The sequence below is a fragment of the Canis lupus genome, chromosome 30 (genome assembly GCF_011100685.1).
Source record: "Canis lupus familiaris isolate Mischka breed German Shepherd chromosome 30, alternate assembly UU_Cfam_GSD_1.0, whole genome shotgun sequence".
Classification (NCBI taxonomy): domain Eukaryota; kingdom Metazoa; phylum Chordata; class Mammalia; order Carnivora; family Canidae; genus Canis; species Canis lupus.
In genome coordinates, this window is record NC_049251.1 from 11,696,124 (window position 1) to 11,721,101 (window position 24,978).

The 24,978-nt window shown below is 35.6% G+C and overlaps 1 protein-coding gene and 1 long non-coding RNA gene across 2 annotated transcripts in view; one reads left to right on the plus strand and one right to left on the minus strand.

The window, feature by feature from the left end:
* Positions 1-3,559, minus strand: part of LOC111093295 — a 56,998-nt gene extending 53,439 nt beyond the window's left edge. The window contains exon 1 of the long non-coding RNA XR_005381567.1: positions 3,380-3,559. This is a non-coding gene — a long non-coding RNA (uncharacterized LOC111093295). The remainder of the gene's footprint in view (positions 1-3,379) is intronic.
* Positions 3,534-24,978, plus strand: TERB2 (telomere repeat binding bouquet formation protein 2). Its single transcript, XM_038580293.1, has 7 exons — positions 3,534-3,677; positions 3,792-3,873; positions 4,666-4,805; positions 7,933-7,994; positions 11,003-11,088; positions 17,989-18,077; positions 24,375-24,978. Exons 1-7 carry the CDS (start codon positions 3,614-3,616, stop codon positions 24,515-24,517), a joined length of 666 nt encoding a protein of 221 aa, XP_038436221.1. The 5' UTR covers positions 3,534-3,613; the 3' UTR covers positions 24,518-24,978.

Here is a 24,978-nt window from a genome sequence, read left to right on the forward strand (position 1 = left end):
CCTGGATTCCTGCCTTTAAATTATTATCTGAGTTCTACATAGAAGGATTGTTCAAATTATTCGGTATAGAGTAACCAGTTATCTGGGAGAACTATGTAAAAATAAATTTGTGTCATCTATGTTAAGACAAGTGCTGGAAAGTTGAGGTAGCATGTTAGAGAAAGTATTAAGTTGGATACCTACAGATAGTGGGAAATACATATACACCTGTGGTCTGTCCTTTTCCCCCTGGTGATTGAAAAAAAAAATTCAGTTTTTTTTCTTTGCCTTTTTTAAAGAACAACTTTATTGTGGTATAATTTGTACCCAATAAAATCTGCCCATTATAAGTATACCCTTCACTAATTTCTAGTATATTTATGTAAGTATGCAACCATCACACAAACCCCCCCCCCAACATTCATTTTTAAGAAGTATATTTTCCAGGGATGCCTGGGTGGCTCAGTGGCTAAGCGCATCTGCCTTCAGCCCAGGGCCTGATCCTGGAGACCCGGGATCGAGTCCTACATCGGGCTCCCTGCTTCTCCCTCTGCCTGTGTCTCTGCCTCTCCCTCTGTGTCTCTCATGAATAAATAAATAAAATCTTTTTTTTTAAAATGGCAGTAACCCTTCACTGAGGTGAGAACCTTAAAAAGAGAAGGCCTTGCACTTTTCTGTGACTAAACTGGCTTTTAGACTAGCAGTGGCAACATCATTGCACAGTTGTATAACATACCTGAGATACAGGAGAAAAAAAAGTAACTCTGGATTACCAAGTATTTCCAAGGAAAAAGATGCTTTGGATAAATTAATTTTTCAGATGAGTAAAGGTGATTTATTCAAGGTCAAATATTTGTTTAACTACTTTAAATAAAATCCTCCTCAATTGACCTAGTTGATTATTTTTAAGAATTAAACTGTAATATACACACGCAAAAATGTATGTAATATATATACACAGTTTAGAGTGATATAAAAAACACTCATTAATTGACCATCTAGTTTTGCAAATAGATTAGTATTAAAACCTTTAAAGGTCCCCTGTGCATCTTTCTAGGCCCTGTGGTAATCATTCTACATTTTGGATCTAGTTCTTTCGTTTCTGAAAACAATTCATAGGTATATTTTTCCAACTGTACTGTTTAGTTTTTCTCTACTACACATATATATATATACACTTGTGTATATATATATATATATATAAAAGTTTCATTATGCCTGTTTTAATTTTAAAAAAATATTAATTTATATAAATAATCTTTACACCCAATGTGGGGTTTAAACTCACAACCTCAAGTTTAAGTCACACACTCTCCAACTGAGCCAGCCAACCCCCACCCCCACTTGGTTTTTGAAGTTTAAATGAATGGAATCTTGTTCTATGTCTTCCTAGCTTTTTTGAAATTAAAAATTACATTGTATTCCATTCTCTGAAAATACAACAGTTTAAATACCCAAACTACTGTTGATAATAAGAAGTTGATTCTAGTTTTGTTTTTGGTTGTTGCTTTAGCTACAATGTTGCCATAAACATTACTGTACAAGGTGTACTGGTAAACTGGAGCAAGAGTTTCTCTAGGTATATATCTAATAAATGCTGGCACATAGGGTACATCTTCAACTAAGTAATGCTGAATTGTTGGTCAAAGTGTCTATGCCAATTTACATCCCCACTAATCGGTGTTCCCATTAATCTATGTCTCTAGCAACTCCATTATGACCAGTAAAGTGAGTACATAATGGTATTTCATGGTTTTAGTTTGCATTTTCCTAGTTACCCCTGTGGTTGAGCATCTTTTTATAAGTTTATCAGCCATTTAAATTTCTTCATCCATGAAATGTCTATTTAGGTGTTTGCCCATATTTTCTATTGTGTTGTTTTTCTCTTATTGATTCATAAGGTTACTTTTGTGTATGGGACGCCTGGGTGGCTCAGCAGTTTAGCGCTACCTTCAGCCCAGGGTGTGATCCTGGAGTCCCCGGATCGAAATCCACGTCGGGCTCCCTGCATGGAACTTGCTTCTCCCTCTGCCTGTGTCTCTGCTCCTCTCTCTCTCTGTGTCTCTCAAAAATAAATAAATAAAATCTTAAAAAAAAAAAGGTTACTTATGTGTTCTGGATACCAATTCTTTGTTGGTTATTCATACTGCAAATATCTTCTCCTATTGGTTAATACTTGCCTCTGTTAAAAATTATTCTCTACTCCGAGGCCTGAGAGGTATTCCCCCCCCTGTCTTATTCATATGTTTTAAAGTTTTGCCTTTCAAATTTAAGTGCTTAATATCCAGTCAACTTGAAAGTAACAAGCATACATTAGCATGCACCTAACAACTTAATTTCAATAAAGCAAAAATTAACAAGAAATCAATAAATATCCACAAAGGGATTTTACTATGGTTCTTTCAGTAATTGAAAAATCTGACAGCATGATTAGCAAACTTGACCCAATGAATGGGTCAGTATATGCAGAATACTGTACCCAACACTCAGAATATCCAACACTCACAGAATATTCTTTGGAAACACATACATAACACTGACCATATACCTCAATCATAAGGGAAATTTCAACAAATTTTAAAGGATTATAATCATATAGGCCATATCCTTTGACTCCAATGTATTTAAGCCAGCAATCATTAATGGCAGAGTAACTAAATATTCATGTGTTTGGAAATTTTAAAGTAAACACAGTTTCAAGGAAATTTATAGCCTTATATGCACATATTAGAAAACAAAGAATGAAAATCACTCCTCTCTTTCAAGAAATTAATGAAAGCAAGTTAAAGCTAAGGAAATTATACGAACAGAAATTAGTAATACAGAAAAGAAATACAAAAAAGAGTATCAACAAAGTCAGATGTTTGTTCTTTGAAAAGACTAATAAAATTGACAAACCCCTGGTGAGACTAAGAAATAAAATGGCACAAATTGCTAATAACAAAAATGAAAATGGTATTGCCACAAAGCCTGCAAACATTAAAAAAGATAATAAAATGTTTTATGAAATTTATATCAATATTTTAGAAATTTTAGATTAAAGGGCTCCAACACCAGAAAAATATAGCTTATCAAAACTGATGTAAGGGGGTGGGTGGTGGTGGGTTATGGTGAGGGTGGGGGTGGAAATTGTAAAAGAAAAGCATAATTCTGAAAAAGCAGGAAATGTCAACACTAGTGAAATTTGAGTATATTAAAGAATTATTATTTTCAATGGTGATAATGGTATTGTGGATTTATTTTTCTACAAGTCCTCAACTTTCAGATATTCTAATGGAGACATTTATAAATTAAACGATAAAATGAGTTTTGCTTCAAAATAATACCTGATGCCACAGAACCTGCGACCACGCCTGTAACAAGAGCACAATAACTTTGATACTGAGGGTTTAACACTCACAAGCTGGACTGACCGACCCTTCTCCGCCATGTCAGGGGAAAGCTGAGAGGCTCCTCCGCCACAGTCCCACGAGCCGGTCAGCTCTCTGGTGGTGACGGAATTCCTGTTCCTCTCCCCAGTCTCTTCCCGCCCATTACTCTGAGAACCAATCACCGAGCTTGGCTTCGCACCTCAGACCAATCAGCGATCCCCGCTAGGCTCCCCCCTCCCCCCCCTCGTGTGCCGGCCGACGCCATGTTTCAAGGGCAGCGGGGTTGGTTCTGCGGCAGCGTCGGCGAGGAACTGAGGCAGTTCTGGGGTAGGCAGCTGGGTGGAAGGGGCGGGTGAGGTGGTGGGCAGAGCACCCCTCTTCTCTATGGTGCTTTGGTGCCAGGATACTTGCTAGGCTCACCTTGTGCTCTTGCCTCCGCAGTGGACGAAGGGGGCTCCATCAGTGACCCAAGGGCTGCCGACTTCTTGTTCAGCTGTGATGCCTCCCACCCAGACACGCTGAGGTACCTGAAGGCCGCCGGGCAGTGCCTCTTGGGTCCTGATGAGCCAGGAGTTGGAGATGGAAGTCGGTGCCCTGAGAAATATTGATGATAGGAATAGACTGGAAAGGAGCACGTTTTCAGCCCCAGATGGGGGGTGGGGGGTGGGCGGGGGCAGGGAGGGGGGCAGGGAGGGGTATGTAAATAACTTCTCGCCACAGCCGAATGGCCTCCCTCCTGGTCTGCGAGGCTTCCCGAGTTCCAGCCTTGTGATTCTAGCTGTCTGCCCCACAACTCTGTATGGTGCCCTGAAGGCCCATCACATTCAGTATGTTTCAGCCCAACCCCCTGATTGCCCCTTCACACCTGCACCAGGTCCTGTGTTCTCAAACTTCAAACTGTACTAGTTTCTTGTGAATAAACAACTCCACCCCCGTTAATCAGTCGGTGGCCAAACACCAGGGTACGTATTCCGTGTACGCCTGTAAATGTTCCTCCTACTCGCTGCTATCTTCCTCCACACCTTCATTATCGCTCGCCCGGCTCTAACAGTAGCTTTCTGAGAGGTTACTCTGCCTCCAATCTGCCCCCCCCCCCCCCCCCGCGATTCCCCTTCACACTGCTGTCCCATTTATGATTACAAGCCAGAGGTGTAATCACCACCCTGGCTGCCCCCTCCCTACTCCCTTAATTCCCCAGTGGCTTGAGTACCTATAGATAATTATCCCTGCTTCCTCTCACTTTTTCTTTCTTTTGAAAGGTTGAATACATTCTTGTTTATTTTATAACCTAAAATATTTCCTTTCTTTCTCCTAGAATATATCAGAGCCTTGATTACATAGAAGACAATGCTACAGTTTTTCACGCCCACTATCTCTCTGCAGTCGCTAATGCTGAAATAAAAAACTCGGTGACTTTAGGTCATTTCATTCTTCCCCCTGAGTGCTTGCAAAAAGGTTAGCAAAGATCATTTATCCGATCTCTGTTAGCGGAATCCAGCTAGTTCTCCCAACTTTACTGATCTTTGTTCTCAATAAGAGATTTTTGTGTTTCATATCATTTAATATAAGTGGAAAAGCATGAGCTTGGGATCAGATTACCTTGAGTATATAGTCTGGCTTTGTTTGTTTATTGCTCATTCACACATTCACTAAACTACTGTGTCAGGTTTCAACCAAGGTGGTGGTGAGTCAGTGGTGAATAAGACAAAAAGCAGATCTTGCCCTCACAGTGCTCACTGGCTAGGATCCAATACTTACTAGTTTTGTAAACTTTAGCAAGTTGTTTTGAGGATAAAATATAATATATCAAGTAGTCTGACATGTGAGCATTTAATAAATGTTTGCTAGTTTTGAATCTCTTCATTATTATAATAAAATTTTAAGATTCATTGTAATAATGAACCCATATACTTATTTGTATTGTTCTTTATACATTGGGGCACGTGTGTGGCTCAATAAGTTAAGTATCCGACTCTTGATTTTGGCACAGGTCATGATCTCAGGGTTGTGAGATCAAGCCGAGTCAAGTTCTGGCCTGAGCCTGGAGTCAGTTTAAGATTTCCTCCCCCAGGGGCAGCCTGGGTGGCTGAGTAGTTTAGTGCTTGCCTTTGGCCCAGGGTGTGATCCTGGAGACCTGGGATCGAGTCCTGCATCAGGCCCCCTGCATGGAGCCTGCTTCTCCCTCTGCCTGTGTCTCTCATGAATGAATAAGTAAAATTTAAAAAAAGAGGAAAGATTTCCTCTCCCTCTCCCACCCTTCCCTCTCTCTCTCAAAAAAAAAAAAAAAAAAGTACTTTCCCATTAACTTGTTTAATTATTTCAGCAACCCTATAAGATAAAGGGCAAGTGAATAAACTGCTTCTGAGATTGATTCTTTTAGTTTTCCCTCCTTAGAATACGATTTCCCTGACTTTTGTGGCCTATTTTTAAATATCTCATTTTAGGTCTTACATTATTACCCAATTAATGATACATGTGTGTCTATGCTTAGAAAGACAGACTGAAGCTAGAACAAATTCCCAATGAGCAGGCTATTTAAAACAAAAAAACAAAAAGAGTTTGAAAAAGATTTCTATAGGAGAGCTTTAGAAACTCCAAAGATTGGATTCCTTCCACAATTGATGTCCTGGTAAGAGCTAGTTATAACAATAAATTGTTCTAAATGATTATACAAATAAATTAAGGATTGGGGATTGGATAGAACTGCTTTATTAAAAAACTGTGCCAATCAGTGAATACCCACCTTTAAAGAGCTTATATTATAGAATGACTATCTGCTCTAATATTGTTATTACTTCTGTCTTTGAATTTAGCATCTTATATTAAAATGTATTTAAATTTTAAAAAAATCTGTTTTGAGGCTCCTGGGTGACTCTGTTGGTTAAGCATCCAACTCTTGATTTTTTATTCATTGTCATACTCAGGTCATGATCTCAGAGTCATGAGATCAAGCCCCATTTGGGGCTCGATGCTCAGCACAGAGTCGGCCTGAGATCTTTTCCTTCTGCCCCTCAAGCTCCCACTTGTACGCATTCTCTCTCTCTCATATAAATAACGGGGAGCCTGGGTGGTACAATTGGTTAAGAATCCAACTCTTGGTTTTGGTTCAGGTCATGATCTCAGGGTGGTGAGATAGAGCCCAGCATGGGGGGCTCCATGCTCAGTGCAGAGTCTGTTTAAGACCCTCCCTTTCTCTCCCCCTCTGTCCCTCCCCCAATCCCTGCATGTGTTCCCTCTCTCTAAAATAAATAAATAAAAAATTTTAAAAATCTGTTTTAAATGAAATGATGCTCCTTTTTAAGAATAAAAAGTATACATTATTATCTACCTAGACCAGTATTGTCTAGTAGAAGGGTAAAATGCAAATGTGAACCAATGCTAATTTAAAATTTTCTAGTATAAATAAGAAATCAATGAATAAAAATAATATTTTTATTTATAAACGAAAAATAGATTAATTTATTTACTTTTAGAGAGAGTGCAAGTGAGAGGAGGGACAGAGGCAGAGGGAGAGGGAGAGAATCTCAAGCAGACTTCCCACTCAGTCTCATGACCCTGAGATCATGACCTGAACCCGAAATCAAAAATCAAATGCTTGGGATCCCTGGGTGGTGCAGCGTTTTGGCGCCTGCCTTTGGCCCAGGGTGCGATCCTGGAGACCCGGGATCGAATCCCATGTCGGGCTCCCGGTACATGGAGCCTGCTTCTCCCTCTGCCTTTGTCTCTGCCTCTCTCTCTCTCTCTCTCTCTGTGTGACTATCATAAAAAAAAAAAAATCAAATGCTTAACTGATTGAGCCACCCAGGTGCCCCTAGGTAAATTAATTTTAAGAATATATTTTATTTAACCAGGTATAACTAAAATATTATCCTTTGAGTATATAACCAACATAAAAATTATCAAGATATTTACATTCCTTTTTTAATGCTAAATCTTTGAAATACAGTGTTTATTTTATACTCAAAACATCTCACTTTGGACTAGCCACATTTCCTATGATGCCAATATGTAGCTGCTCCAGTGGCTGCTATAGTGGACCACATAGGTCTAGAGGAATGTTACCTTTTTATCTTCAATTGGGCTACCGTGGAAGCTTTTGAGATCATTAAAGAATGACATAGTCCTTTAACATGCTGAGCATTGTTAGAATTCCTATACTATTATGCCCACTAGACATGTTTCTCTTCCATTCTTCTTTTACCAACCATTAAATTCTTGAGGACCTCTAGTGTACAAATTTAGGAAGTTTACACCTTTTGTTTTGACTGGATAATTGTCTTCTTTATTAACGGTTGGCCTAAAGATACAGACATCTAATGAAGGCATATATTCCAGCAGAAAAAATTTACAACAATGATTCTCATGATGCTATGGAATCATCTGGGGAGGCTGTTAAAAATACAATTCCTGAGCTCCTCCTCAATCATCTGATTCAATAAGAATCTGCATTTTAAATCAGTATCTTAGGTGAGTTTGATGCAAGTGGAATAATGGTGACCTAGAAATTTCAGTCTTCAAGTAAACTTCAGAAAACTACAAAATTACTTAAAAAATAGTATTGAATTTGTTTTTCTTACCACAGAAATAAGAAGAAAACTTGGTAATTTTATTTGGGAACAAGACCAACATTTTCAGATAGAAAAGGTAAGAGTAAATTAAAGTACTTGGTTAGAATATACAGTTGCAAAAAAATTTTAAAGCAATGTAATCTTAAAAATGTTTACTTGTGACATGCTAACATCAATGATCCAGGTTATGGAATTTAAAGGACATGCTCTTAGAGAACATTATCTAGTCTAATACTATTTTCACACTAGTACACTGATAATGTTGAGATATTTTTATATGAATAAAATTATTGAAAATCTATCATTAATTGGAGAAGTAATAGGTGCACAGAATTTACCAGTTTTTTATTGCCAGCATAGATTCTGATTTACTAATTCCTATGTTGTGTCATTTGTTAAATGTTTTGAATAACACCCCTCAATAAATGTGTACAATATTGAAAACTGTTTTATAGCTTTTACTATTCTGCCTCAAACTTGTTAGTACTTTTGACTTACTTCAAAATCTTTACACAGTAGCCAATTTGGGATAATTTGAGGGTCAAAAAGAATGATAGTAATGAATTATAGTACATTAAATTTAAAAGAATCCATGATTCAGTAGTGCTACTCTGAAAGCGTAAAGAAAGAAAAAAAAAGAACAGAAGGAGGGAGAGGAGGTAAGAAGAGGAAAGAAAGGAAGGCAGGAAGGAGGGTTGGAAGTAAGGAAAGGAAAGATGAAATTTAAGAAAAAAAATTTAAATTTAAGGGAAAATTTCCTTATAAAATAGCAACTAATAAATATAGAAAAGATGGTAGAATGCAAAGCCCTAATTACCACCCCTAATAAAATAATTGATTTAGGCAGGATCATTAGTAGATGTTAAACCCATGATCTTAAATTATCACCCCTTAGATTACTTATTAGTTACAAAGATAAAGGATGTGCCTTCCCAGTAGAGATATCTGGCAGACACCACATAACCAACTGGTCAAATTTAGCATCACCAAAATTGGAATAACCTCTCATTATGTTCAGCTTTAATATATCATTAAAGGTACACAATGTTATTTATATAGCGTTCTTGTTCAAAATGCTTAACCTAATTAACCTTAATTTAATTATGAGTAATCAGACAATTCCAGAATGTGAGACATATCACAAAACAGCTATCTAGCTTAGTCTCTTTAAAACAATGTCCTAAAAAAACAAAACAAAAAGGCAGAAATACTGTTCAAGATCAAGAGACATAACAAGCAAATGTGATGTATAAACCTTGATTGGATTCTGGATGTTTTCTAAATAAAAAGTAAAAAAGACATTTTGAGAACAATTGGGAAAATATAAATGTGGACTATTAGGTGATATTGAATTAATGTTAATTTTCTTAATTGTAATGGTGGTATTGTAAAGATGAAAGAATGCTTTTTAAGGAAAATGCAGGGGTGCCTAGGTGACTCAGTCCATTAAACATCTGCCTTCAGCTCAGCTCAAGATCCCAGGGTCCTGGAATTGAGCCCCACATCAGCCTCCCTGCTCAGCAGAGAGCCTGCTTCTCCCTCTCCCTCTGCTGCTCCCCCTGCTTGTGCTCTCTCTGTTAAAAAAAATAAGATCTTTTTTAAAAATTAAAAAGATAAAGAAAATGCAACCTAAAGATTAAGGAGTAAGATGTCATGATATCTGCAAATCTTTTCAAATGGTCCAGCAAAAATAAAAAATGAGAGAAGGCATGCAGAGTGATTAAAAAATGTTAACACGTTATGAGTCTAGGTGAAAAGTGTATAGTACTTCTCTGACAACTCAGAGTTTGAAAATTTTCGAAGTAAACACTTAGGAAGAAAATCTTTATATGTCTAAAGCCAAGCAATTATACATTTTGTATTCCTTTCATTAGTTTGTTTTTTCTTCCCAAGTTTTCATCATCTGAAAATCATAGTTATTTAAGTATCTTTGGCTATGCTATAGTAAGGGCCAAAATATCTAATCCTTGGCTTGTCATAGTGTTTTCACTATGGTGTAGAATAGTTGTTATTTGACAATAATTATTGAGTATGCTAGAACTTCAAAGCTGAAAAAACTCCTTAAAGCTCATTAATTTAATTATTCAGTTTTAGAAATGAGAACTGAGGTAAAGAAAAGGTAAAAAACTGTTTTAGTTTATATACTAGACATCAGCAAAATGGAACCAAATTTTCTCAGCTCCCACCCGATCCAGTATTTTTTCTATGAAAAAATTAGTAGAACATGTCTGTAGTGGTGACTAACTCTAGAAATTATATGATTTTGTGATAAATGATTTTGTTAGTTCTTTCAAAATATTGATTAATATTAGCCAATTATAATAATGTAACCATAGAATATATAACTAGAAAGTACTTTGAATGGCAACAGCAAGGATAAATCTGGAAAGTAATTTGGGGGAGCATTAATATTGTTTGGAGTGGATTTGTGATTTAAACAGAAATTTCCTAATGGTGTATTAAGTAATTATAATTATGTGACAGGTGCCAATATCTGAGTCACTTTCACATAATCTTTTTGAAAAGCGTAATACACATTTAGTTCTTTCATAACTCTATAGCTATATATTCCATTTTAATTTTGAAGTAGAAATATAATTTGTTCAGCTTACTTAATATTTTTGATTTGTAACTCAATGGAAGCCTAGGAATTTTCAAGTCGAAGATTTTAAGAAAGTTTAAATTAATAACTTTTTTGTTTCCTTTTATTTATTTTATTTATTTATTTTTTGTTTCCTTTTAAAAACTAAAAAGTACTATGGCCACATTAGGGAAAATTTCAAAAATTGAAAAGAGAATAAAATTAGTCAAAATTTTACAATCTAATACAACCACAGCTGATATTTTAAAAATACATAGTCTACATAGCCCTAAAAACAAATAGTATAATTGTGTGTGTGTGCAAAATTTTTCAAGTTTTTGCCACCAAACTAGATTGAATGGACCTAAGTGTCTAAATATTTTTATGACTCTTGATATATATTGCCAATTTACTTTTTTTTGCTTTTTAAAAAAACATTTGATTAGATCATTGATGTGCTGACTTTTAAAAATGTGATTTTGTTTTCTTTTTGCTATCCACAGCATTATGAAGTAACACCAAATGAAATAAAAGCCCTTAGGGAAAACAGTGAACTAGAAACAGATCGCAAAAAAGAATTATCCAAAAGGTATTGAATTCATATACTTCATTGATATTCAATTTAATGTAGGCATCTTTGAGCACCGACTGTGTTTATCTCATTTAATTTTCGTGGTCTTCTTACACTATTAATATTATCATTATCACCATTGCCACTTTATAGCAAAAAAGATCTAGGATTAGGTACATTAATTTGCCCAAAGTTATACAAACTTTTATTATTTTTTAAAAATATTTTATTTCAGAGAGAAAGAGAGAGAACATGAGTAGGGGGAGGAACAGAGGGTGATGGAGAGGGAAAAAGCAGACTCTTCACTGAGCAGGGAGTCCGATGTAGGGCTCTATCGCAGAATTCTGGGATCATGGCCTGAACTAAAGGCAGGTGCTTAACCGACTCAGCCACCCAGGTGCCCCAAACTTTTATTATTAGGTGTGGAGAAGTTGGATTTAACTGGGTCAGTCTAATTCCAGAGCCAACCAGTATGCTAGACTATCCTTGCACAAAAGAAACAAGAATTTATTTATTATTTATGTTACATTATTTTTTAAATAAGAAAATATATGAAATATTAGCAGTAATTTTATTAGGATTGGAAGTTCTAAGTGATTTCCTCCTCTCTTTTCCAAATTGTTTGTAATGTGGTTCCTTTGGTTTAAGAAATGAAATTTAAAAAGACACACTCATGGACTTACCATTATGTTAGAAACAATCTATGAGAGTCCCCCTTTGTTTCAGCCTTATTCATAATCTAGTCCTAATTCCATATTTTCCAGTTCCATGGTTTTCAAATGCTCATGGGGAGTACTGGCTATTCGAAGGTCTGGTATTTTGCTGCTGAAATAAAAATGATCAAATAGTAGCTATCTCTCTTCAATATTAAAATTAATGGATTTACTTTATATAGTTCTTTCAATTTTAAGTTTTTCTTCCATAGTTTGTACCAACTATTTGGTTTGTTATAATTTGAAGTTAGTTGTTACCTAATTTACACAAAGTTGTGTATTTAAGTAAGTTTAGTAAACTATTGTTTCATGGTCCTGTGACTTCTAGATATTCTACTACTTAAGTTTGAGAATTCATTTTTTAAAGATTTTATTTATTTATTCATGAGAGACACACACAGAGAGAGGCAGAGCCATAGACAGAGGGAGAAGCAGGCTCCATGCAGGAAGCCGGATGTGGGACTCGATCCCAGGACCATGTCCCGAGCCAAAGCAGACACTCAACTGCTGAACTACCCAGGTGTCCCGAGAATTCATATTTTAAGTCTTGGGATCTCTATCTCTAGCACTTCTTTGAACTTACTTGTTACGCTTTTTTGAGATAAGATAAATAGAGGAAGAAAAATAAGAATAGAGGAGGTAAGACCGTGAAGATATTCTGAAGGGATTAATAGAGGAAAGGATAATTATCCTAAGTGATCTTGTAAGAGAAGGCTGGGAAATAGAAAATAAAAAGTAACTCCCAGTAATTCACTTGACTAGGAAAGATATTAGATACATAAGTTCTTTAACTCATGGTTGCCTGTAAAACATGGAGGCCATAAAGGAAAAAGATTGAGAAGTATAACTACCAAAAAATATTTTAATCTTGTATGTGGCAATAAAAATACCATGAACTAGGTCAAAAGAAAAATATACACTTGGAAAAACATCTGATAAAAACTGGTTTAAGATACAAAGGGGGCTTACAAATCTGAAGAAAAGATGTCCAATAACAATAGCAATAACAATAGACAAAGGATATGAATGGATACCTTAGGTAGGTATCTAATCTAGAGCCTTTTCTTTATGGAACCACCAGAGGGTGCAGTGTGAACATAGATAAAATATACTTTGTCCTTACTCAGGAAGCATTTTTGTTGGTGTACTACTGGTGATAATTGAACAGTAAGTGATGAACTAGTTATTAAACACTTGCTGAATATAAGACACTTGCAAGCTTATCAGTTCATTTGATTCTTGTAACCTTATAAGATAGATAAATATTATCAGACCCATCTCACAATTGAGGAAAAGAGTTCAGAGAGCTAATTGTCACCTAACATTGCTTAAGCTGAATTTGAAGCTAAGTTTAGCTGATCCAGAATCCAAACTCTTAATCACTATACTATTTTTGCTTCTCAGTATCTTCCCCAAATCTTCTAAAAATTGCATGAACTTACTCTACTATAAACCTAATGCATATAATTTTTCAAAATAGAAAATAAAGAAAATTTTAAATAATAAGCAACCCTGCCACTTAGAGATAACCACCACCAACATTAGGACATTTCTTCCTAGTTTTATACAAATAAGTCTTGCTTTAATTTGCATTTTTCTTTGAATACTTAATGGCTTTGAACCTTTTTGAATTTTTTAGCGTTTTATATTTCTTTTCTGTGGTTTGTTTTTATCCTTTATTCCCCCCCCACACACCCATTTCTTAAAAAAGATTTTATTTATTTGACAGAGAGAGAGCACACAAGTAGGGGGAGTGGCAGGCAGAGGGAGAGGGAGAAGCAGGCCCCCCACAGAGCAGGGAGCCTGATGTGGGAGCCAATCCCAGGACCCTGGGGGATCAGGGATCATGACCTGAGCCAAAAGCAGATGTTTAATGGACTGAGCCACCCAGGTGACCTGCTTTCTCCCTATTTTACTGGAGGCCTTATTGTTTTTCTTATCAACTTGTCTGGCATCTTTATATAGTAGCTATATTATCCTTTTGCCAATTTGCCACATTGTATTCACAATTTGTTGTCTGGCATATACTTTTTTAGAGATATAAGTTTTATATTTTCCATCATTAATCACTTTTCCTTTATAATTTCTTCTACCGCTTTTATGTTATTTCCCATTCAGAGATCAAATTAGTTTTAAACTCTGCAGATATTTATTTTGGTGTATGGTAATAGGTGAAGATCTAAATTGATTTTGTTTTGCAAATAAGAGATTTCCACTGGTTTTTTGAATAATCTGTTTCAAACTGATGTGTAATTTTCCTTTGTCGAACGTTGTTTTTGTGTATATGAAGATCTATTTTTAGGCTATTTGTTTTATTCCATTAATCTGTGGATCTATTTCTGTATCAATACAATATTCTTTTAAGTTATATAACTTCATTTATGTATTTTAATACGTACAAGGGAAGTCCCAGTCTTATTATTACTCTCCTTTTAAAAAATATTTTCCTTACATCTTCATGCCTACATGTTACTTTCCTATTTTCAAATTTTAATTATGAAAACCCAACATGTACAAAAAAGGATACTATGAAAATACTGGTCCCTAGTAAGTCAATTTCCCTCCCAGAAGCAACCAATATTATCAGTTTCCTTGCCTTTTTTCACTCAATAATTTACCTTGGAGATCATTCCATATTATTACATAAAGAGTTTTTCATGTTTTTATCTATATAGTGTTCTATTATATGGATGTACCATAACTTACTTAACTAGTTGCTTATTTTAATGGACTTTTAAGTAATTTCTAATTTGCTATTAAAAACAGTGCTTCAGGGGAACCTGGGGTGGCTCAGTCGGTTAAGTGTCTGCCTTCTGCTGGGGTCATGATCTTGGGGTTCTGGGATAGAGCACCTCTTTGGGCTCCTTCCTCAGCGGGGCAAGGAGTCTGCTTCTCCCTTTGCCCCTTCCCCTGGCTCATTCTCTCTCTCTTGCTTGCTCTCTCTCAAATAAATAAATGGATCTTAAAAAAAAAAAAAAAAAAAAAAAGCAGTGCTTCAGTGAATGATTATCTTATGTCATTTTGTATGTATGGGAGTATCTGTAGGGTAATTCTTAGGAGATCGAAAGGCATGTAGATTTGTATCCTTAATAGGTCTTATCAAATTGCCCTCCATACAGTTTAAATCAATTTACGCTCCTACTGGTTATGTATAAATGTGCCTTTTCTAGCTATGGTAACCAAACATTCAGGTTTGCTTAGAAATGTCCTGGTTTTAATCCTGAAAAGCCCCATGTCCTGAGAAATCCCTCAATCTGGGGTAAACTGGAATGGTTAGTCATCTTGTTTCCCCTATGCCTTCTCTAACACAGAGTACTTATCATATATTTTGGTCCTTGCTAATCTGATAGGTATAAAATGGTATCTCACTCTAGTTTTGTTTGAATTACTATTATTATGAATGAGGTTGAGTTGTCTTCAGATGTTTGAGAACCACTTATATCTCTTTTTCTGTGAATGTTTGTTCGTATCCTTTGCATATTTTTCTATTGAGTTTTGCTTTTTTATTTTTTGATAAGAACTCTTTACATTTTAGGAGAGTTACTTCATTTGAAATAAATTACAATTAATTTTTAGCCTGTTGTCTTTTGACTTTAAAAAATGTTGGGTTTTGTCATACAAATATGTTTTCCTGTATGCATTCATGCTTATTAACATTTTCTTTGATGGTTCTCTGGTTTTATGTTGTACTTAGGGAAGTCTTCCTACTCTTAAGATTATTATCATTTTTTGCTATGGTTTCTTCTTAGTGATTTCTTTTTTTTTTTTTCAATTTAAATCTGTGACACATTTGGAATATATTTTGGTGTAAGGTGGGAACCTACTTTTTTTCTTTTTTCCTCCAGATAGCTAATTACTTGTGGCTATTGATTAAATAATTTATCCCCTCACCACCATCTTAAAATGCCACCTTTATCATAGGTTAGATCCCTGTAACTATTTGGGTCTATTTCTGCATTTTATATTTTTATATTCCATTCATTTGTCATGCAACAGCACCATTCTGTTTTAGTTATTTATAATAGGACTTGATATCTGGTGCTAGGTTTTCTTCTTTAGTCTTTTTCAAATTTTCTTAGCTATTCTTTCTAGTTTATTTTTCTGTCTGAATTTTAGAGCCATCTTGTTCATATGTTTTTTAAAAATTACTGTTATTTCTGATAACATTACAAGAAATTTATAGATTAACTTAGGGAGACTATCTCTGATACTGAATCTTCCCATCTGAGAAACGGTATTTTTCCCTCACTTGTTCAAATTTTCTTTTGTGGCCCTTAAGGAACATTTTTCATATTTTCTTCATATGAATCACATTTGTCTTTTAAGATTATTGCTAGGTATTTTTTTTCATTCTATTATAAATTTGATCTGCCTCCTATTAGATCTTCTAACATGTTGTTCAAGTAAATTTTAGAATTATTTTTTTCTTAACCTCTAAAATCCCTATTGGGAATTGTGTTAAAATTGAGAAGAATTGATGACTTTATAATTTTCAATATTCCAATCCAGGAGAATATCTTTTATTTTTTGTTTTAATTTTCCTTTTCTATATCTCAGTAAAATTTCTTATTTTTCTACATATAGAATCACAAATTCCTTGTTATAGTTATTTCTAGATTTTTATGAATTTTGTTGCTGTTGCAGATTGGATCATTTTTATTTTATTTTATTTTTTATTAGTTATTGCTGTTATATAGGAAATTTATTGATTTGGGGATATTTGTTTTATAACTGCCCACTTGGAATCTTTAAGATTCTAGAAGCATTTCAGTGATTCTCTTGGCTTTTCAGAGTATACAATTATATCATTTGTTAATATGAAAGATTGCTTCTTCCTTTTTACTAGTTATCTCTTTTTCATTTCTTTCTTTACCCTCCCCCATCTCATTGCTTAGCTAGAAATTTCAGAGCCATAATAGATGATAATAATGGTTTATCTTTTTTTAGTCCTTGACTCTTCTGGGAACACTGTTTTGCTTATTTGAAGGATCTTACCCTAACTGAGCTACAGTTTCTTTTATAAAAGTTCAGATGAGGGCAGCCTAGGTGGCTCAGTGGTTTAGCGCTGACTTCAGCCCAGGGCCTGATCCTGGAGACCTGGGATCAAATCCCACATTAGGTTCCCTGCATGGAGCTTGCTTTGCCCTCTGCCTGTGTCTCTGCCTCTCTCTCTCTCTGTGTCTCTCATGAATAAATAAATAAAATCTTAAAAAAAGAAAAAGTTCAGATGAAATCTAACTTTTAGATAAATTAAAAATAAAGCTTTTACTATCACTAAATGTAATTTTAGATTTTTTTAAGGAAAATAAATTAAGGATGACCCCAACTTTTAATTATTGAGACTTTTATTTTCATGCAATTGTATTATCTATTGGTTATATGTAGTCTAAATATAATAAACATTGTTATTTGGCACAGTTAGAAAACAGAATACTTTAGTTGAAAACTACTTAGCTCTTAAAAGTTAGAATATAAATAATTATACACAACCACACTCAGAATAATTTAACCATTTTTCTTTTTAACTCAGAAGTCACTTCAGAATTTTAGTGTATTGCATGATTTTCCCAGATTTCACTTTTTATTTATTTTAAAGTTTTGAAGTACTAGTTAACAGAGTTCCAACTATTAAACACTGAGTAACAAAAAATGCTGTGATTATTTTAAATAGAGCCCACTGTGCCTTCTTTTGGCATATTTAAGATTACATATGTATATTTTTAATCTAATTATAAAGTCTTATTATAATTTTTAAGATTTTATTTCTTCATGAGAGACAGAGAGAGAGAGAGGCAGAGACATAGGCAGAAGGAGAAGCAGGCTCCCCACAAGGAGCTCGATGTGGGACTCAATCCCGGATCGTGGGATCAGGACCTGAGCCAAAGGCAGACGCTCAACCTCTGAGCCATCCAGGCGTCCCTAAATATAAAGTATTATTGAATTATTACACTTTTAAGAATATTGAGGAAGACCTAGGCTTCTATATACACAAAAAATATGTTTTGTGAAGTGGCCAAGAAAACTGAAAATATCTGTATGGGAACTAGTATTACTTAGAAGCATAAAAGAAGTTCACACTGACTGTTTTCATCCAATAAAACTGAAGTCTGCTCAAGTGCAAACAGCTTACTATATATATTGCCTGGAATAATTTCTCAGGAAAAAACAAGTATAAATATGACTTTCTGTATGCTTCATTTTATAGCACAGAAAAACATTTTATAAGGACTCCAGTTACAGAAAAGCAGATGTACTTCCCTCTTCAGAATTATCCAGTAAACAACATGGTAACAGGTAATTTAAAATAAAATTTAGAGAACACCCAAGTAGAGAAGAAACAAAAGAATATCTTGTACAATAATGCAGTTGTCCTAGACTAGCAAGTAGAGACCACTCAGTTATAGATGCTAAAAGAGGAGATATCATTTGAATTAAATAAATCTGCTGAATTGACCCAGAGTTAGGTCCTATATTTTCTGTTAAAAAGCTGGTCTATTGGTAGTGTGAATACACATTCCTGTTTACACAAGACAGTTCCAGTTTATGTCTGTTGTCCTGGCATCAGTAATCTCCATACCCAACATTGGGCTCAAACTCAGTTTTTTACTCTCAGGTGTCCCAATTTGAGAGACAAATTACATGGACAACTCTAATCATAGTTTCCTTTGAGAATCTGATGAATTAGACCCCTTTCCCTAGTATACACACACACACAAACATAACACACCAACTTTACTATAATTAAAGAGATTCACAGGTGTCCATGGACTCCATATTTAGCTTTTCTAGTGCCTGACATAAAGAAAAGACAGCTTACTAAGGCTGACATGAGAGGATGGAACCAAGGGAACCAGGTGAAAAGTGGCCACTGGGATTTAGATAATGGTGAGTGAGGTGGATATTTGGATACTTTGATCTGGGTAATATTCAGTAGGGTCATTTTTAAAATAGAAGTTTTATTTATTTTAAAAATATTTTATTTATTCATGAGACACACACACACACACACACACACAGAGGCAGAGACACAGACAGAGGGAGAAGCAGGCTCCATGCAGGGAGCCCGATGTGGGACTCGATCCTGAGACTCCAGGATCACACCCTGGGCCAACGACATATGACATCGCCAAACTGCTGAGCCACCCAGGGATCCTAAAATATAAGTTTTAAAAAAAATTCTGTTTAAAACACAGCAACTTGAAAAGTATAGGTTTTTGAAATTTCATTTTAAAAATCATTTTAGAGTGCATTTTTTTATCAGTGTGAAAACTCTTAAAATTAGTCCACAAATTCCTAGATGTCTTCTCTCATAGTACTATTCCTTCTTACCATTTGGTCTAGCCATTTGTTTTTTTTTGTTTTTTTTTTTTAAGATTTTATTTATTCATAGACACAGAGAGAGAGGCAGAGGCACAGGCAGAGGGAGAGGGAGACGCAGGCTTCATGCAGGGAGCCCGATGTGGGACTCGATCCTGGTTCTCCAGGATCACACCCCAGGCTGCAGGCGGCGCCAAACCGCGCACCACCGGGGCTGCCCTAGCCATTTGTTTTATTACTTTTTTCTTCTGTTCATAGTCTTTAGAAAAGCACTTTAGAAAAACTTTTAATATGTCGTTTGAGGATGAGTCTTGGAGACATCAAAGAAAACTGTTACCCAGCTTTGACAACAAAGTCAGTCTGGGGCTCTTAGGAAAAATCATGGGCTGTAAAGGGCAATGAACTAAGTAGAAGTACTTAAGTTCTAATATTGGGAGCAGCAGTTGTACCCTGATTTATCCCTTAGGCCTAAACATTCAGATAAAATGGAGGTATCTGGGAATCCCTGGGTGGCTTAGTGGTTTGGTGCCTGCCTTTGGCCCAGGGCGTGATCCTGGAGTCCCAGGATCAAGTCCCACATCGGGCTCCCTGCATGGAGCCTGCTTCTCCCCTGCGTATGTCTCTGCCTCTCTCTCTCCTCTGTGTCTTTCGTGAATAAATAAATAAATAATCTTTTTTAAAAATGTAGGTATCCCTTAAACTATGGTTGTGGCATACTACTGGTATTGGTTTTGTTTCAGGGAACTATATCACCAGATTCTAAATGTCTCATGTTTATTTGGACTTACCAAGTGTTTGATAACTTATTTGAAAAATCAATGATAAATATTAAAATCAGCCATGTAAAAAGACAAATGCTTGGATTTGGACGTGTAACAATGCTGCTGTGTTTCATTGTATTCAAAAGACAAGACAATGTTGTATTAAGAACAAACTAAAAAAAGAACTATAAAAATAATCATTAGAATTTTTTTTTGTTTTTTAATCATTAGAATTTTTAAAGTAAAATTTCAACCTCTGATAATCTTTTGTTAATTTTATTGATAGAACCATAGTAAAATTTTCTGGTATTTTTATTTGCTTGATTATTTTCTTTCTTTATATTTCTACATGAAAATTTTATTTTATTTTTTTAAAGTTTATTTATTTATTTATTTTAAGTGATCTCCATACCCAACTTGGGTTCAAACTCATGACCCTGAGATCAAGAGTCACATGCTCTTCTGACTCAGCCAGCCAGGTGCCCCTACATTAAAATTTTAAGTAACACTTTCTTAGAAGAAAGTTTTAACCTTTAGAGATGATTTTTGGCTATAATTTTGCGTGGAATGACAACTACTTCCTTTTTTTTTAAATTAATTTATTTATTTATTTTTTTATCATGCCCATCTGCTTATACAGGAAGGAATAACTTCTTGTTGGAATATAGTGATTGACAGTTCTAATTTAGGCAGTGGTAGCAATTTCTGTGACTATAACTTGACTGTCTCTCAAAATGGGTTGGGTTCAGCTTAATGAATATTAAATCTCTTAAAACTAATTAGATTTTAGGTGCAGAAAATACAAGTTGGAACTATGCCCTAGGACCTGAGGCCCTAAGTTGTGACAACCAAAAATATCTTCAGATAGTGCCAAATGTCCCATAAAGTATCAAGGGATTTGTGTGTGTGTGTGTGTTTTGCTTTTGACTAGAATTAAATTCTTTTTTTTTTTTTTTTAAGATTCTATTTATTATTCATGAGAGACACACAGAGAGAGGGAGAGACATAGGTAGAGGGAGAAGCAGGCTTCCCAGGACCTCGGAATCATGTCCTGCACTGAAGGCAGACACTCAATCACTGAGCCACTCAGGCATCCTTGGAATTAAATTCTTTTAGTCTGATATCACTAGTTATCACCCATGATAATAAGTTCTGCTTGATAGCTACATGTGTGATTAATTTTTTAAAATTAATAACTATAAATTATCTTGCAGGCAAAAATTTTCTTTTCTTTTTTTTAATGAGAGAGAGAGAGAGGCAGAGACATAGGCAGAGGGTGAAGCAGGCTCCATGCAGGGAGCCTGACGTGGGATTCAATCACAGGCCTCCAGGACCGCGCCCTGGGCCAAAGGCAGGCGCCAAACCCCTGCGCCACCCAGGGATCCCCAGGCAAAAATTTTCAAACCAAAAAGTTCTAATAATTAAAAGCTTAGGAACCTATCATGGATACTGTATTAGTTAGTATCTATTACTGTGTAACAAACTGCTCTAAAAGTTAGCAGCTTGAAACAATGAACATTTATTACTTGATAGTTTTTGAGGGCCAGGAATCCAGGAGCATCTTACTTAGATATTTCTGTCTCAAAGTCTCTTACAAGGTTGCAATCAAGTTGTCAGCAAGCCTGCAGTTACTCCAAGGCACAACTGGGACTGGAATATCCATTTTAAAGCTCACTCTTGTGGTTGTTGGCAAGCCTTGGGTCCTTGCTGATTTTTGGCCAAAGGCCAAACTCCTCACCAAGTGGGCCTCTCCATAAGGCTGTTCACACGTGGCAGCTTGCTTTCCTTAGAGTGAGAAATGCAAGAGGGAAAAAGAGCATACCCAAAACAGAAGCCACGGTCTTTTTTATATCCTATTCTTAGAAGTGGGATACAGTCACTTCTGCCACTTGCCATCAGTCAACTAGGCCAACCCAAGTACAGTCTCCTTCCAGAGATTACACAAATTAGTGAATACCAAGAGATAAGAATCATTTAGGGCCATCTGAGAGGCTAATTACCACAGACACATGTGGAATCCTCCACCAAGAACATTTTCCTGAGGCACCTGGGTGGCTCAGTGATTGAGTGTCTGCCTTTGGTTCAGGTCGTGATCCCAGGGTCCTGGGATTGAGTCCTGCATCAGGTTCCCCACAGTTTTTGTTTAAAGATTTAAACAAAATCTTAAAAAAAAAAAACAAAAAAAAAAACAAAAAAAAAACACTACCTCCATCAACATGTGGTACATAAGCATATTGCTTAATTGCCTCTAATATAAAGTGACAGCTAATAAATTAACTATGAATCCAATAATATAACACTGATTAGTGTTTTTAAAGATATTTTAATCATTATCATTCACTTCAGAAAATCTCTTGAAGCACTACTATACTCCATATGGCTCATGATCTTTGCCTAATGACAAGGTTTCTGTGTAAAATAAACTAGTACAGAAAAATATTAACATTTAGTTAATTGCACATATACACTGTGTGAAGTTTCTGAAGATAAATGTGAGGATAGGGATTTTAAAAATAATTATTACATTAATAAAAATATTCCTGTAATTATAAGAAAGATAGTACATTTATGCATCAGAAATGGATTATTCTAGCAGCTTTGAAGTAGTTAGGACTTTAGGCTGCAGTCAACTGACACTTGATTTAAACTAGCTTAAACAAAAGGGAGTCTATTAGAAAAATCACCACATCAACCAAACTGTGAGGAAGACAGACGTATTGCTTGGCCTTAGAAGTAACTAGGACTCATGGCTATCTCTTACTGATACCCAGTTTTTCTCTGCATGTTAATTTCTTTTTTTTTATAAGATTTTATTTATTTATTCATGAGAGACACAGAGAGAGAGAGAGAGAGAGAGACATAGGCAGAGGGAGAAGCAGGCTCCATGCAGGGAGCCCGATGCAGGACTCGATCCAGAGGCTCCAGGATCAGGCCCTGGGCTGAAGGCGGCGCTAAAATGCTGAGCCACCCTGGCCGCCCCCTGCATGTTATTTTCATTTTATTTTTCTCTCTTGAAGCAAGTTGGCTTTCTTTACATGGTAGGAAACATGGACCCCCATGACTCCCAAGTTTTAGATCTTAGAGCTATGGTCACCTGAGTGATAATGATTTGACTGGCTGCATTATATATATAAAAATCTAGAGAAAGAGCTGTGATTAGCCCAACTCAAATCATTCCCAAAGCAACTGTTGGGGGCGAGGAGCAAGTTCATGTAGAAAATGACTATTTCTATATAAATCAGATGAATTGGAGGGAAGAAAAGAGAGTTCCGAGGAAAGATGTTCGTTTTTTAAAATTATTTTAAAGATTTTATTTATTTATTCATGAGAGACACAGAGAAAGAGATGCAGAGACAGAGGCAGAGGGAGAAGCAGGCTCCATGTGGTCCTGATGCAGGACTTGATCCTGGGACTCCAGGATCATGCCCTGAACATGAAGGCAGACGCTCAACCGCTGAGCCACTCAGGCATCCCCAGAGGTAGTGTTCTAAAATCAATAACCTTTGAGATTTATCAGAATTTTTCTCATAGTATTTACTTTTAAATTAGTTTCAGTTTTAATATAAACTACAAACATATTACACATAAAATATAATCATTCACATAAGCAGTTGCTATCAAGGTAATATTGCTTAAAGTCATTGATTCCTTAAGCTCTCTACATTCTAGGTGTTCTTTTTGATACTCTTATCAATTTCAGATTATTAACAACATCAAAATTACTCATATCTATAACCTTTGTTGATTAAGCAGTAATACTGATTTTCCCTAGCTTTTTTTTTTTTTTTTTTTTTTTAGATTTTATTTACTTGTTTGAGAGAGCGAGAGAGATAGCAAGGACCTCAGTAGTCAAAGTGGATAATCAAATATTTGTGTTTTAAAAGGAGGGAGAAGGGGTTCCTGAGTAGCTCAGTTGGCTAAGGGTCCAATTCTTGGTTTCAGCTCAGGTCATGATCTCAGAACAGGCTCTGCACTCAGCTTGGAATCTGCTGGAGATTGTCTCCCTCTCCTTTTTTTTTTTTTAATTTAAAAAAAAAATTTTGTTTTTTAATTTATGATAGTCACACACACAGAGAGAGAGAGAGAGAGAGAGAGAGGCAGAGACATAGGCAGAGGGAGAAGCAGGCTCCATGTACGGGGAGCCCGACGTGGGATTCGATCCCGGGTCTCCAGGATCGCGCCCTGGGCCAAAGGCAGGCGCCAAACCGCTGCGCCACCCAGGGATCCCTGTCTCCCTCTCCTTATCTCTCTACTTCTCCCCTGCTTCATACACTCTTTCTCTCTAAAATAAATAAATAAACCCTTTAAAATAAATAAATAAAAGGAGGTAGAAGGTTGCAGGGAGTGGGGAGTTGGAAAGGAAAGTGTTTATGAAAGATTTTCTCACTGGTATTATTTCTTCTTTTTACTTATTTCTAAAAATATTCTTTAGAAATCTTAAATCAAACACACTGAAAAACAGAATGATAGTATGATAGGATTTCAAATATAAATATATATTTTTATTTTGTAGGTTATATATCAATTGATGCCATGAAGAAATTCCTTGGGGAGCTACATGACTTTATTCCTGGAAGCTCAGGATATTTGGCATACCATGTTCAAAATGAAATTAACATGTCTGCTATAAAAAACAAATTGAAGAGAAAATGTTAAATTGTCTTTATATCTAGGCATTTATTTTTTATAAAATATTACTAAAGATGTGCATAATTTTACATTCTCTCCTTTCATACAGGGGGAGGGGAATATAAGGGAGAGTTCTGTTTCTCAAAATGTATCTTTAGGTAATTCAGAATCATTCTGGCTCCATGATTTGACATTTTGGCTCGATTTTTTCCCCACCTTATAAGGCTATGTACACAGATTCTGATTACACAGTTGTTATGGAGTAACTGTAATTGAAACACTTCATAAGAAGTCTCAGTCTTTCTGTCAGCTGCTCTTTTGCCTTTAACATTCTATTATATATGTTTTTCTAGGTTCAATGTTGTAAATGCTAAGTTTTATGATTCTGATCATCTTATTTTGATTTTAAAAAATTAGAATGTTATCGTTGAGTTCTGAATTATTGTTTCTGACTTGAAAAATATGGAGTAAAACATTTTAATGATTCA